The sequence below is a fragment of the Daucus carota genome, chromosome 4 (genome assembly GCF_001625215.2).
Source record: "Daucus carota subsp. sativus chromosome 4, DH1 v3.0, whole genome shotgun sequence".
In the NCBI taxonomy this organism is placed as follows: Eukaryota; Viridiplantae; Streptophyta; class Magnoliopsida; order Apiales; family Apiaceae; genus Daucus; species Daucus carota.
This window is the reverse complement of record NC_030384.2, coordinates 45491724-45507715: the sequence shown is the minus strand read 5'-3', so window position 1 is coordinate 45507715 and position 15992 is coordinate 45491724. Positions and strand designations below refer to the sequence as shown.

The 15992-nt window shown below is 32.0% G+C and overlaps 1 protein-coding gene across 1 annotated transcript; it reads right to left on the bottom strand.

The window, feature by feature from the left end:
- Positions 1-1729: 1729 nt before the first annotated feature.
- LOC108218014 (aluminum-activated malate transporter 8) lies at positions 1730-4310 on the bottom strand. The gene is made up of 6 exons (XM_017390934.2): positions 3874-4310; positions 3590-3727; positions 3226-3498; positions 3006-3139; positions 2742-2885; positions 1730-2301 (listed from the first exon to the last, which is right to left on the bottom strand). The coding sequence occupies exons 1-6, from the start codon at positions 4163-4165 to the stop codon at positions 1837-1839; spliced, it is 1446 nt and encodes a 481-aa protein (XP_017246423.1). The 5' UTR covers positions 4166-4310; the 3' UTR covers positions 1730-1836.
- Between the last annotated feature and the right edge of the window lie 11682 nt (positions 4311-15992).

Genomic DNA, 15992 nt, shown 5'->3' with positions numbered 1-15992 from the left:
ACAAGACAAAAAATTTTGAGAGATAATATAAAATAAATAGTTAATTATAATTTGAAGCCATTTATTTTGACCCAAACACACATAAATATCAATATATTTTTTTTATGACATCTAAACTCATAAGGATTTCCATTAAAAGTTACTCTCAACAGTATTTATTTGTATTTTTATGCTTCTAATTGTTTTTATCTTATTTTTCAGATTTAGACATTCAATTTTAATAAAATATGAAAATACATATTTTTTTCATGTTCACTCAAATACACACCAAATATGAGAAAATGAAATTTTGTATTTATGAAGTATGAGTGAATCCTAGCTAGCGCGTAATTCATGTAACTATTTATAAAAACTACTTCCTCTGATTACACACAAAAATACGAGAAGAAAAAAGAGCTTTTTCTGCATGGCTTAGGTTTAGGTGCCGACAGAATGTTCAGAAAGTATTTTGCATCAACTTGGGATCGGAGCATTCAGCCACTGCTTTTTCCATTTCAAAAGTATATATTCTGATTTCTGATACAGGGATTCGGGGAGGGCAACTCTGGCAGGTTAGGTGAGCAAATTTTGCATCGTCTGAATTCATTTGTGGCATGCAGAGCAAGAATATTAACAGTCCTTTTTATTCTCCTCACCTTTCGGTGATCAGAAATTCCTGCCATATTCATCATATTCTAAACAATCACCAACGACACTCTAGCTCGCCATGCTTGATGACTATTAAACAATATTAATAGCTGTTACAACAGAATCCTACGTAATAATATTCTTTAAAAGGTATATTTATTTAAATGTATCATGATGTCATTTATTTATCTAGATTGGATAATAATATTGGGACGCAAGAATAATTAGAATTCAATCTCCTTGTTGTCAAAAAATTATATAACATATTGAAACTGAAGAGGAAACTTAATAATTTGAATGCAAAATTTTATCCTCTCTGTTTTTCTTCCGACGACTGTTATTTATATAGACTATGACGATTCAACAAACAACAAGAATTAAAAGAATCATGTGCCCAAAAATTTGTCTTAGGCTTATTATACAAGAACCTAGCTAGTTTGGCTAAGTTTCGGTGTTATTTATCGGCTACCTCTTTCGTTTTTAAATGTTTTAATTATTTTATTTTAAGCTTATTATCGTTAATGATACCCAATATTACTCCATTAGTTCATATTGATTACCTTAGTTACTTTTGGCATATATTAAAATTTATAATATTTTTTTTAAATTTATTAAATAAACACAACAAGTATTAGAACATATATAATTTAAACATTTTTATTATTTCTAACTCCTCGCCACTTGAAAAATTATTATTATATATGCGAAATGGTCGTCAGGGACATTACTTAGTTCGGTATTATTTAATACGAACTGAAATAACGAATCTGTAAATACAAAAATCAATCTTCGAGGGAGTATTTATTTTATATTTGTTTATTTTTGTTAAGGCAAATTTCTTTACATCACCTCCCAGTCAACAATCTCAGTATATATTTAGTAGACTATCCATACACCAATTAAATTAATTATTACATTTAATCCTCTCCAATCTCTACTAAATAACTTTTCTTGAGGGCACTGTCATGCACAAGGTGCTTAACTATTTTTTTTTAAAATAGTTTGCTCCAACTCTATATTTCTGTCCATTTCCCCACCAAGTTTATCAGAAGATTTCTTCATTTGACCATGCTAATTAGTTTCTCAACCCAAACATGTCCACCCTAGTCCCTAGCTACTGATCTTCTCCACATTTGATAATAAACAACAAACAGAGCGTTGGGATTTTATTAAGTGTGTATCACACTAGTTATATATATAAATTATATTCTATGGCAAGCTAGCTCCGGAAGAAGTACTATTTACATTAATAACGACGACATGGACATAATTATCATCATTTCCATGTCTAGTGTCACCGGTTAGAGGTTTTACGGAACCACGGTGAATTATATGGGAAGATTGGGTTGATTTTGCACTTTCGAAATTGGCCTTGTCAGAAAGTTCATGAATGGACTCAGAGATTTTCTCAACGCATTTGCTTATATCACATAGTAGGGATCCCACTGCAATGGACGGTATCATTTCCACCAGATTTGCGCTGTCAGGTGAAGAAGCTTCAAGTGCAGCTCGAAGATCAGCGATGGCCGCCTTACAATTTTGGATGTGTGCACTAAAGGAAGATGGACGCTTCATAGCTCGTAAAGAGGAAGCTAATTCTTTCAAAGCCTTGCCTGATTCCGAGCACACTTTCATGCATGGCTCTGCGATTCTTTTGTGAAATTCTGACTGTACCTGCAACAATAGTTTATTTTGGTGTTAGTTCTTTCCTTAAAGTGAGTAACATGCATGACATAAAAGTACATTGCGTATATTCGATGGATCTTCTGTCATCGGCAGGCTTATGTGTCTCATTGGATCTTCCGGAAGCTTATATTAAAGTAACTTGTAATAATTTACTATACATGTTTACGTAAACAGCATCTTGCGGACAAGACAGATTTTATTTTGAACATGTGTAGATTATGCATCAGCTCCAACTTTTCAAATGATGCTCGGTAAGGTAAGATAGAGTCGAATTTGAGACTTTTGCCGAACTTTTTGATATTATAGGTCCCAAATAAATTTTATGTCATATTTCAACAATGAATATACTAATTTCGAAACAAAAACGTCGTTGAATCAAGAGACGTGAGTTAACATATATGTTATATCAAGTCTAGTGTAATATTTACTTCGATATCGGTATTGAGATGGCCACTAAGAGCTTCAATATGACATGCGCATTGCCTAATCAGGCCCCCAGTTTCCAAGTATTGCTTCCACGGGTGACTAAACCTGAATCTCCCGTGGCCTGGTTCCCACCATGCCAAATTAGCCTGCCATTAAGAACACTTTTGTATCAAATAAAAGTGTTTATTTGATTAATTGTTTGAAATCTGCACGTACATGCACAAATGACTATCCACTTGATACATTAGCATTTAGCAATTACTCACCAGGGATTCTTCGGATGCTTTGCTATTAAGAACACTTTTATATCCATTAAGAAAGAGCAGCTTGTCTTTGCTACAGACACCAGCCTCTCCAGAACTTTCCTCCTCATCAAGTTTAAAGTATTCACCTCCAAATCCTACAATGCAAAAATAATATATACTGAAAACGAAAGTTATGGAGGACATTTACTCAAGTAAAAGTACAGCCTAAATCGTTGCGCACCTTCTAAGAAGTTGGCAAGCTTTTCCATGTTAAGAGCAACAAGTTTGTGCAGATCTTCACCGGCCCAAACTGGACAAAGGAATATTGATACAACCATACAGGCAGCACCGCCGATGATGATGGTGACTAGGCGTTGGTTCGCCAGCTCTATGATTTTTTCAACTCGAGAACCGGAGACAGCTACCATGCTGAATGTTAGTATAAATATCAGCACCCCGTAGTCATACCGCCTCTTTATATGCGGGAAAAATCTTATGAATGTTGATACCGCAGCTGCACTTGCACAACATATACAAGTAAATAGTTCATCAGTTCATATATGTTACTTTAATTAATTGATCATTGATAAAGAGTTGAACTATACCGAGGAGGAAGACCATGAATCCTAGAAAAACAGGCTCGGCTTCTCCGAGATGGCTTGCTATGTAAATAGCTCCGAGTCCGAGACCGCCAGCTGAAAACGTCGCAATTCCTCTATTCAGACCTTTATATAAGGTTCCACCTGGAAGATAATTACAATACCAACATTAATTCTACTTGCCTTATAGCTTGCGAGCTCACTACAAATATCATAAAAACGGTTTTTCAAGTGTGTACTCATGACACACACCAGACAAACCGCTGTTAAAATGCACATGCATATCTGACCTACTGTAAATTCGAAAATCACGACCACGGTTAAAACGGCCCAGATTCCCGCCACACCAAAGCCGTCATACAATGGCCTGACATAGTATATCAAGGACACAAATGTGAGAGCTAGTGCAACTTTAAAAGAGTGCACAACTCTCCTCGGATCATCTCTCGCCAGCTTCATAATTCTCTCTATAAGCACCTCCATATTTGTCCTTATCTTGCCAGATAAAGCCTTGGCCCAGTGAAATAGCCGACCCATAAGCCCATGCTCACATGTTGTTGAATCAATTTCCATGGCAGCCATACTTTTATTTTGATTCAACAGCTTCTTTATAGATGATCAGATATTCAGCTTATCAAGTAAAGAAAGCTGGCTCTACACTATAAGACCCCTTAAAGATCAAGTGAAAAAAGAGATTTACGAAGTAATGCAAGAAAAATGCATGTGCTTGGAGGTCTCTGAGCGGCTCAGATTTATAGCAATAGTAAAGTTAGTGAAAATTCTGAAGGTGTACTTTTTTTAATAAGTAAATAATAGTTTATAATTTTACGGTACATTTGAGATTATATGCATGATAACTGGATAGTTTTGTTCGACGAAACGACAAAGATTTGGTGGAATAAAAATAATATAAAGGGACATGGATCGAGTTTGGAAAGTAGAGCTGACTAGGACTCTGCTTTGCTTTGAGATGGATCACAAACTAAACATCGGGTACCCACTCTACGTAATTAAAGCAGGTATGGGGGCCGGCTAGCCTCGATCAACTTGCTATAAAGTTGATGAGGAAGTTCCGTCTCCACCTCTCCATTTCCTCGCACAAACAAAAGCTGAAATATGGACTGTATGCCACTCAACTGTGTGTACACTTGCAAAGGGTTAAGACAACTCATCTAGATTGTAGTCCCGACGGAACTTTAAAATTCGGTTATTTCCGTTTTAAAAAATTCTGAGTTTTGATTAAGAATTAGTGAAAAATGTATTTAAAGTACCAATTAACGTTCATTAGTAATTTGGAAATGTTGGGATAAGTTTAATTGTTACCGAAAGAAGTAGACCATTCTAGAAGACTAGCTGCACACCACATCAAAATAACATAAACCATGGAAAGTAGCGGCCTCTACGTACCCATTGGTTATATTCTTTTCCTTGACTAATTCCTGTGGCTCTATTCTTCTCTTTTTTTTCTTCTGTATTTCCTCGGATTATATTCTTTTATGAGCGGTTTCAATTATTTATATAGTTGACATAATTTTTTAGTACAGTAAATGTGAATCGAAAATCTATGCTTCTTAGCATTATCAAGAGTGCCTTTTAATGGTAAGAGTATACTAGAAGAAGAACACCGATAAAAAGAGGAAAGTGCTCTCTTTTGGTATGGTGTGATAAATTTGCAAGCGAATGGTTGATATAGGAGTACTTTTTTACTAGCTTTCTGTGTGGGCTTCATTTCTCCTTCTCTTTATACGTGATCTCGAGTTTATGATAAGGTATTGTGAAGCTAACTTCTCCATCACCAAAGTAAATATGTAATGTAAGGTCATCTCCTATTTCCATAACTTTTTGTCTAAAACTAACGCGACAGATTAGATTTAAATAATCGGAGATAAAATACACTTGAGGAAAACAACTCCTTTATTCTTCAATTTGTTAGTGTTTACGGGCTATAAATTTGTAACAAGACTATATATGAATAATCCATATTATTTTTAAAATTTTATATTAAACTTATTATGTTTTAATACAGTTGACAGAGATATTGGTAATTTTGGTTCATAGCGTTTGTTCCGCCTGTATAGAGCTACTGTTCTAGCAAAGACCACACTCTCTTGATTGCATCTATTAAAAATATAGTTGGATAATATTGTCAAGAAATATTGATATAATTTATCAAATATTTTATTTAACTAAATATATATAGAGAAAGAGTGTTATATATATATATATATATATATATATATAGAGTCCTACTCCAATAGAAACCAAATTAGCCTAAAAACTAAAAACCAGTTTCTGGACAGTTTTTCATCACTATTTTTAACAACAGAAATCACTAATTTGTACATAACATATCACTGATTTATATATAGCATATCTCGCGAATATAAATATATATATACACATATATGCAACGTATATGACCATCATTTTCACCCAAATCGTAATAATGGACCTCTTACCACCATTACAAAACGTTTCTATGACTTGCCACCATTGTCTATCATCACCAATAATCACATAGACTTTCCATCATAACTTACAAAACTAACGACTACTTACCATCATCATTCAACTTCTCTTGCGGCTTCCTACCAACAAAAATTTTCCTATGGATGAAATTAATCATCTATAATCGATTATCAATAATTTAGATAAGTAGATTTTCTCAATTTTGATAATAAAAATCGCTGTTTACATACTATATAAAAACAGTGATTAGTGTAGTATAAATTAGTGATACCCGTAGTTATAAATAGTGGTAGGAAAACTGGTTTCTAGTTTTTATTTTAAGAGTGGTTTGTATTTGATCATGAGCCTATATATATATATATATATATATATATATATGAACATATACATATATAATTTAAAATATATGCTTAACTTTGTTTATATTTATATATGATTGAAGTGCAAGAGATATCACATAGACAACTTTTATAAATGATAGAGACGATAAATTAGTAACATATATGATGATAATATGTCGTCACTATCTAAGAATTTTCTTCAAAGTTCGTATAAGAGATACTTTGTGTTAATGTTTTCATTTAAAAATCTTAAAGGTGCAGAGATCTATTGATACTTTTCATTTTATAACTCTTTAATCTGTCTTGAAGACGTCAATCTATACTTACAGATCTTAGCAGACCTAACTAAAGTTTAGATTATTTATTCATGCATTCATCCACATGTTTGTGTCAATGATTACGAATTAAAAAGAGCGGTTCATACACAAAACTTTCTACACAAAAGTGGTGACTCTCTTTATTGGAATGCTTAATTTTACTTTAATGAAGTTTGATTATTTTATAACCTATCAGAACTTCATTTTTTTTAAGCTAATTCCAGAATATCGTCTATTCTGTGAGTTGAGTCGATGCTCTTTTCTAAAGCTCAAGAAAGACAGAAACTCTACATAAACAAGGAACATGCAGGTACGTGTTTTTTGAATGACAAGATGTGCTTCTCCGGACTAAACACGTACATTCGCTTTATACAATTACATGGATTTCGGAAAAAATGGAGTAAGAACCTAGTCAGCCATCACGGACCAGTGAGTGGATCTGACTGAACATTTTCATCTGCATTTTCAAATCTAAAGCTAAAACATTTTATTCTTATATGGATACAGGGTATTACCTAGCTGTTATATTTCACCCTAATTAGAAATCAAAAACCAGTATCCAACATGATTATTGTATTTTAATCAAAGAATTGTTCATGTATAACACAAATCACTATTATATAGACAAAATATCATCATGTTCATTCAGAATGTAATGACTAAACTTCCCTCACCACAACAATTTGTCACCGTGTGTGATGACATTCTAGAGATTATTAAAATTGATCTGATAACTTTCTATATTTATTTATTTAAAATAGAAACTAAAATCACATTGAAATTAGAAATTATTTATGTCCTTAAATCAATCTAATCCGGTGGCATTCTATGAATCAAAAATAATTAAAATACACCATTTGATACATAATTTTCACAATTTTTAATTTAATTTTTATGTGAATCGGATAAGTTTTTTTAAAATTTGAAGTCATTATATTTTTCTCCATCTCCTATCGATACTATTTATACCACTATATTTTAACGTGAATTAAAAAAAACATTTCTATTTTAAGAAGGCTTATGGTGAAATCACCAAACTGATTCAGTTCTGTTTTGAAGAAAGTGGGATACATCATGTAACATGATACAATACCGAGTGCATTTGGACCAACAAATTAAAGTTTTAGATAAAGAGGATTTAATGAATTATTTAATATATTCAAGAGATTGCAAGACAGTAAGAATAATAAGCACTTTGAATTGAGACTATTCAAATGGTATTCTATCAATTGCGTTCAACTTTAATCATCAACTCTCGGGCTAAACCATTTGCTCGTCGATAACTAGATTTTACCACATGACTAGTTTGGCATGTCCGAAACTTGTAAAACGCCACTAGAGCTAATCATAATTTTTTTTCAGATTACGGAACATTAGTTTCATAGGATGAATTAATTAGCGTCATGCATCATGGAAAACAAGGTTTAAATATCATATATCTGTTTACTCGAAAAACAATCATATACTTGTATCGGCCCTAATTAGACTTGCAAATCAAAAACCATGAAACACATTAATCAAGTATTAGCAATTTGCATTGCTATTTCATCTCGAGATTTCAAATTAAAGTACAGCAATTGAAATTCACAGCTCCAAACGCCGACTATTAAGTAGTGCTCATATTTTCTGACTCATTTATATATGTATAACATATGAAAAGAATTAAAAGTCGGTCTCGTATCAAAATTTTCATCTTCAAACTTTATACATTTTTTATAAAAATGCATCATTTCTATATATTCATTATTATCATCAAATTGTTCTTGTGTGAAAATTTTATTATTATTATTATTATTATAAAAAGGAAAGATATAAAGTTTTTGATACTATATTATGGGCCCACTTCTTTTATGCAACACGGGGCTCCTAAAATATTTAAGATGGCCCTGATAGCTACTAGATACGACCATTAAAATCAAAAATATCTTTTGGATTAGCAATAAATTCTCCTCTAATTTTGAATCATTCATTTGTAAAAGATAATTTCTCGAGAGAATTCAATTATCATGGTAGTGTTTAGTAATAATTTAATAAAACAATATATATTAACTTATATTCTGAGATTATCGAACACTTGTAACTTTTTCTAAATTATAAATGAAACAACTTGTCTGTGAATTTCTGGATCCACTGAGTGCAAACGGATGTTGAATGAGAAAGTATAAAGACCGCCTGAGCAGCCGCGAAGGTGTTAGTAGCACTAGCACTAGAAAGTATATGTCAATGGATATATATTTGTGGAGAAGATCACGAACAAATCTCATTAAACATGTTAATGCTGTACGCAGAGCCAAACAAGTTCCACTATATAGCAGTATAGCACTAGTCAGTTCCACTATACTATTAATACACTATATATCAGTTACATGAGAATAGCTAAGCTAGCGAGGTCAGTGCTGAGGATCGAATCATGATAGTACGCTGGAGGAGGACTGCAATTTAAAACACAAAAGTGACGTCCAGCCGTGATTCAACTATACATAATGCATAAATATTGTACGTTTTGTACGGTAAGTCGATCGGTAAACAATAAGTGGTCAGATTGTAAATGACTCAGTGATGATAATTGAACTATCCAATATCCATAAAGAACATTTCCGTTAACAGAAACATTGAGAAAAATGATAGTTGTCCAAAATTTATTTTAAAAAAATTTCTCAAATAATACTTGTCATTTAGTAATTTTTTATAGAAATAATAAATGAGATTTGCTCATGTATTCACACTAACTATATCACTTAAAAATTTTATACATTGTCAATTATCGCATCATTTCCATCATATGATCTAGCAATTTTTTAGATATCCAATATAAGATATCTAGCACTATCCTCATCTAAACATTGTACCAAAACATCCACTTCAGGAAGAGTGGAGGTTTAATCTTCAGAATAGCCAAAATAATCTACTTTAGAACGAGCGGGGAAGTAATTTTTAGGAGAGCAATGTCGCGTACTTCAAAATAATTCCAAAAAAGTCGCATAACACAAAATTGGTTAATTAATATGCATGTAAGATCCATTTATGTTAGTGAAATAAAATTATTTAAAATTATCAACTAAAATTTATAAAAATAATTGAAAATAAATTTGGAATCTCGAGTGCATGAAAGAAATCATTTTCGGAAGGCCAGGGACGCTAAGGGACACATTTTATGTTGTTCGAGGGAAAAAACGCCCAGCCTTGCATCTACTTTGAAATGGTGGATATGTCATTTTCGGAAGACAATTTATTTGAGTAGTATTATTAAAAAATACAAGAGCTTTTGAAAATATTAGCTACACGAATCATTAAACCCATAAAAATATTACCAATCGGTTAGAACTTAGAACATTGTAGCTGAGTAAAACATGAAATCCATAAATAGACCAGTCACAACATATCACTTTAGATCTTTTGCATACAAAGAAATGAATATTGGACCGCTGGAAAATAAATTTGAAGAAATTATTAAATAAAATATGTGCACGAATGCATTTCTTTTTATCATAACTCATGATACATATTTCTTTTTTTATTCAAATTTGTTAATTCGAAGATGTTTAACCCGTTATTCTATGTATTATCACAAGCATGTTCATTGTTACTACATAATTATTTCGGCAAGAAATAGCTTCTTAAGTTATGCAGAAGCAGCCCAGATACATTTAAGATGGATACATTTATGTAGGCAGCTGATTGGGCCTTCATTTTCTGGCTTAAATTCAGACAAGAGCCCCATTAAAAGCCCATAGACAGGGATATGATTGTTGCTCATGCTTGCGAAGAACACACTATTCTCTCTATGTGACACCACCGATTCCAAGTTCATCTGTCTTTTTCATTTTCTTCTTTCTATGGATAGAGATTCTACTTTGTTTTATGGATAATAATATAATATGCTTCTCCGTAAGTTAATTTTTTTTGATTTGGATGTCAACTTTATTAATACTTTTTATTCTACTTGCATTATATTTACATCAGCTCCAATTATAAAAATAGTGAAAGGATTGAAAGCAACTAAGTATATTTTATTGAAAATTGAGAAAAAAGATTGGACTCCTATAATATATTCCTTTTAAGTCTCTGACTTAAATCAATTCATTACGAACTTAAACTTTAAAAAAACCCTTTTAAATATGCAGAAGAGAGGAGACGTATAAGAGTCACCGGAGTTTGTGTGTGGATAATTTTATATCATAGAAGATATTTGAGTTATGTAAAAATTAAAAATAAATCAGATTGAATATTTATTTTAGTATTGAAATTCATTTTTATTAAAAAATTATAAAAATAAAATAAATTGATCAAAAAGACATACGCTGCCAATTTCTGACAAGTCAGTTTGCAATTTATTATCATATAAAATAATATTTTTCAGATTAAATTTTAAAATGACTTAAATTGAGAAATCCAGACGAAAACCATGCCAGTGTCTCAAGTATTATTCAATTAACAATGAAAGCAAATATATCCTCGGAGAGACATGCACGGATTGGATTATTGACTACGAAGGACCAAATCAAATCATACAAAATAGTACTCCCTCTGTCCCATCCAATTCTTATCATTTGAAATGGACTGCTCGGCACGCATTTTAAGGCTCATAAAAAATATAGTTTCATAACTTATTTTTAAAATTTTCCTTTTCTGAATAAAAGTTTAAACATTAAACTTTTATTCAGAAAAAGAAAATTTTAAAAATAAGTTATAGAACCATATTTTTCATGAGTCTTAAAATGCGTGTCGAACACTCCCCTCCAAATGATAATAATTGGAGGGGACGGAGGGAGTATTTTTTATGAAGTTGATAACAGCAACGGATCCAGAGCTAGGGTCCAAATGTTACCGACACCGTGACAACTGACACGTATGCATATCAAAACGACTTTATAGAGTAGTAAAATAACTAGTGCTCTTGTGTTGAGCTGTGTATCCCAAGACTTTAAGGGGTCGTTTGGTTGGAGAGGGGGTATGGGGTTGGAATGAGAAATCGGGTTAAGCTGGTATGGGGTTGAGGTATCATTTCTGATATTAGGTGTTTGGTTGAGTGGTAGAATGAATATGGTTGAATTATAATATTTATGAGTTATTAATTGTAATTAATTTAAAATATCATGAAATTAATATTTGTATACATTTTTAAGTCATTAATTTCATTTTGTGTTAAAAATTTACAAGAACTAATATAAATAATAATGAAAATAAAAGAAAACAATTTTGATTCCTGAAACCCACATTTCATACCCACCTCCCCACCTGAGTATGAAATTCTCATAACTTGTGGGTTTGAGGAATGGGTTTGATGAAATAAAATTCTCAACCAAACACCAGGTATGGGTTTGGAATGAACAAAACCCATACCTGATACCACGGAAGCCTGAACCAAACGACCCCTAAGGGGGAGTGAGCAGAAAAGATATGCATTCGTATGAGAGCTTTATGTGGCAGTCCGGTAAAGATACCGTTATTTGGCAAAGATAATGTCAGAGAATACCCGTGCAGATTCATTCGGACGTTTGATGGTCCCTGTCTAGTGTCTGCACAGTTGACCGAATTTCAATTTATATATATAAACCACCCTGTGGGAACCAGGATGTTAAAACTTTAAGCTCACGGGCTAAATTATCGTACTGTGCATATCAATTTAGCTTTGGGTTATAGTAATTCCTCGGTATCATCTGGGATAGGAATGACTTGTTTGCGGGAGGGCTCGAACCCAGCCCTCTCGTAAATCTGGCTCTTATATTATTTAGAGAACCTATCTAAAATTTTTAAAACTTTAAAGTTTTAGAGAGATTGATTATTTACACCCTCTTGGCTGCCTCGGCCATCGGAATTTCGGAATCTGTTCCTTGACAGAAATTCAAATTTAATTGCAGAGGCTCTAATGTACACTAATCATGCGGTTGATTGATTCACCTGATGTTCGACATGTGCAAATGTTCATGCACGCTATATACCCAGCAAATTTGAACAGTTGAATCCATGTTTCCACCGCTGAGGTAACCTAAAACAGCTAGGTTTAACATTAATTCAATGTACATTTGTACAGTAAAAATCTATACTCCCTCCGTCTCAATTTATAGGTCCATTTTGGAATAAACACGCATATTAAGAAAAAAGTTGGTTAGATAGAATTTTATCTCATGTATCATTAATTAGTGCATTGATAAGTGAGAATATAGTTGAGTTTCAAAAAAATCACAATAAATATAGGGATTTAGTGCATTGAGAAATGAGAATAATGTTGAGTTTCAAAAAATTCACAATTAATATGTTGATAAATTTGTATTGAAAGAAGAGAGGGACAAGTGTTTTGGGACAATTTTTTTTTCCAAAAGAGACCTATAAATTGAGACGGAGGGAGTAATATATAATTGAAGATTCACAAAAATACATATTTTTCAAAAAAAAAGATAGTCAAATTGTATAGGGTTATTACAAACGATTGAGATTTCCAAATTTGTATTGAGATTACATATATCATTATTCGGATATTTTTAGAAAAACCCTTGATACAATTCATCTTAACAAAAAATTTAAAATTTCAGATCTCATAAAAAACATTCACTGCATGTGTATTTCGTATAACCTCCTCTATCTCAGGTGATTGAGAAGTATGCACTTAGAACAAAAGGCTCGACACGTATTTTAAATTTTTTGAAAAATATAATTTTATAAATTATTTTTTTGTTTTGAATAAAATTATAATATTTAAACTATTATTAAGAAATAAAAATTTAAAATAATTATAAATAATATTTTCTGAAAAATTAAAATTTTTTTATCAAAATAATATAAAAAATTATATAAAATTGAGTGAAACCGCCAAAGTTCGGAGTAAAATTCTGTTCCTGTGTGGCTGTGTGTACCCTAATATACACGGCTACACGTTTCGTGCTCGTTGGAAATAGGTTTTGGAGTTTATGCGATAATTCGAGAGGCATCAAATTCGCAACAGGCGCTGAACGAAGATGCACTTGACACTTGTGAGCGGACGACAGGTATGTCAAACAGTGACATCTTTATAATTTAAAAAAGGTAGTTGCCGGTAACACTCTGCTTCATTCCCATTGGTCTTTCTCTTGACTTTTCTTCTACACCCCTGGCCCACTGGCCCCCACTATATATGGAGTTACATGCCTACACGTCTTTCTAGGAGCTCCGGGCCCCACCGCAGGCCGGCTCATATCGTCCTTCTTCACTGCTCCTATCCTGTACGCAGTCTTCAAAGACAGAGCTAAAAAGGCAAGTTAGGCGACTGTGCTTTTGACGCGTGTACAGTGCGTCGGCCCAAGGGGACCATTTTGGTAATAATGTGAAACTCTAAAGTCCAAACCAAACACTTGTCGTAGGCCCTGTTGGAGGCCTGGCCCGGGCCCGTTGTCTTATCTCGTTAATTTTGATATTAGGTTAAATGATTAATCATGTTTATTAGGTGATAATTCGTGTTTAAAATAATATCTTAAGTGATGTTGAATCAGAATTAAAGGTGTACTTGTTTGTTTTCTTCGCTGATGATAACAAGTTAACAGCTTTTTTAATTAATCGTTGGGAGTTGATATTGTTTGAAAAACAAACCACGATTATTAATACTAATGTATAATTATGCTGTAATGACCAATGTGGTGTCAGTGAATTAAACTAGTGTTAACTGTTACGCCATGCTTTCAGAGTTTTAGGTGATCTTCGTTTTACGGACAAACACTCCATAATAAGCTACTAATATCGCTTTCAATATTACTCTCGCATTATCTACAACATGTTTTCTCGTGGGGATGAATTGATGAACAAATAGTTGTCCTCGTTTAATTTTTTTTAATCTTGACGTCTTAAGTTTAATCTATAATTATAATGCTTTCTCCAAAATATATAATATTTTAGTGGGATCAAATTCTAATTAATAATTAGATAATAGGTAAAGAATAAAATTAAGAAAATACAAAATACAGTTAATTAATTTTGGAATATATTCTTGATTTTTGAAATTTTAAGAAATAAACTTTTATTTTTAGTCAAAACTTGTTTAATTTAATTATTAAAAAAATAATAAAATACTCCTGTTTGGGTAAGGAAGTACATGTTGTTCTTCTCTTTGTTTTAAACTATTTTTTACTTTGAATTTAGGTTTTGCTAAAAAGATATTTTTAACCTAAAACTCATTCCAGTTTTACTTTTTTTTTAAAAAAAAAATGACCATTTTAATCAGGAAAAAAACTTTAAAAAAATAGCACAATCACTCACTCAAAAAGAGTTACATGCAGATACTGAGCCATTTTTTCTCCTGAATCATAAAACATATAACCCATAGTACATAAATATATATCTTTTTTTTGAATAAAATAAATATATATCTTATTATTATATTGGAAGAAGATGAATAGAAAGCAAGCATGCATTTCAGGATCCAACTTCAATTGTTAATTATATTCTACATGATACGATATCAGCACATGACTGAATTCCATGTTTGCTCGGAAGACTCCAACATGTTTATGCATAATAATCACTTCTTGTCGATCTATACAGCGCTGAGAGTGCTATGTTCCTCGAAGCTTTGAGGTACACACCAGATCATATAATGCATAAAAAACACTCATAAGTTTATTAGTTAAACTTATATATATTTTGTATACAAAATATACGAAACGGAAAAGAATAAATTTTTTGATAAATATTGAAATTATATGTGATATTATCTGGTGAGGGCAGTGCAGACATAATGAGTAAAAATACATGGATGCATATAGAAAGAGAAGAAATAATGGTGGCTAATAACTTTAGAGCGTTAAAGTAGTAGGTGATGTATATGTATGTATAAAAACCGGTGGTTGGCCCGGTGTCCTCCTGTGTTGCTTGTAAATTTAAATGCTTTATCTTCTTGGAACGACGACATCCAACCAAATAAAAAGGAAGAAAAATTAATAAAGACAGACGACTGATAATGAATGATTGAGCCTTCCGTGGTCCCATGCTGGAGTTGCACAATGTTCACCATCACTCCTTTAATCTTTTCTTATTATCTTTAATTATATATTTTTATTTCACTGTCCTCCTATATTATAAAAAATAGAATCAGACTTAATTGAGAAATATAAAAATAAAAATTTTGTCAGAAATTAAGTAAATAATTAATTGAATAACCGTAAATTCAATTAGTTCGACGAGATAAGAAACATAGTTAATCGACTGATGTCTATAATAATACTATTATAATCACCAAAAGAAAGATAAATAAATAAATGGGAATTAAAATGGCATAAAAAAACTTCACACGGAAACAGACGTTTCCTCGTTTTT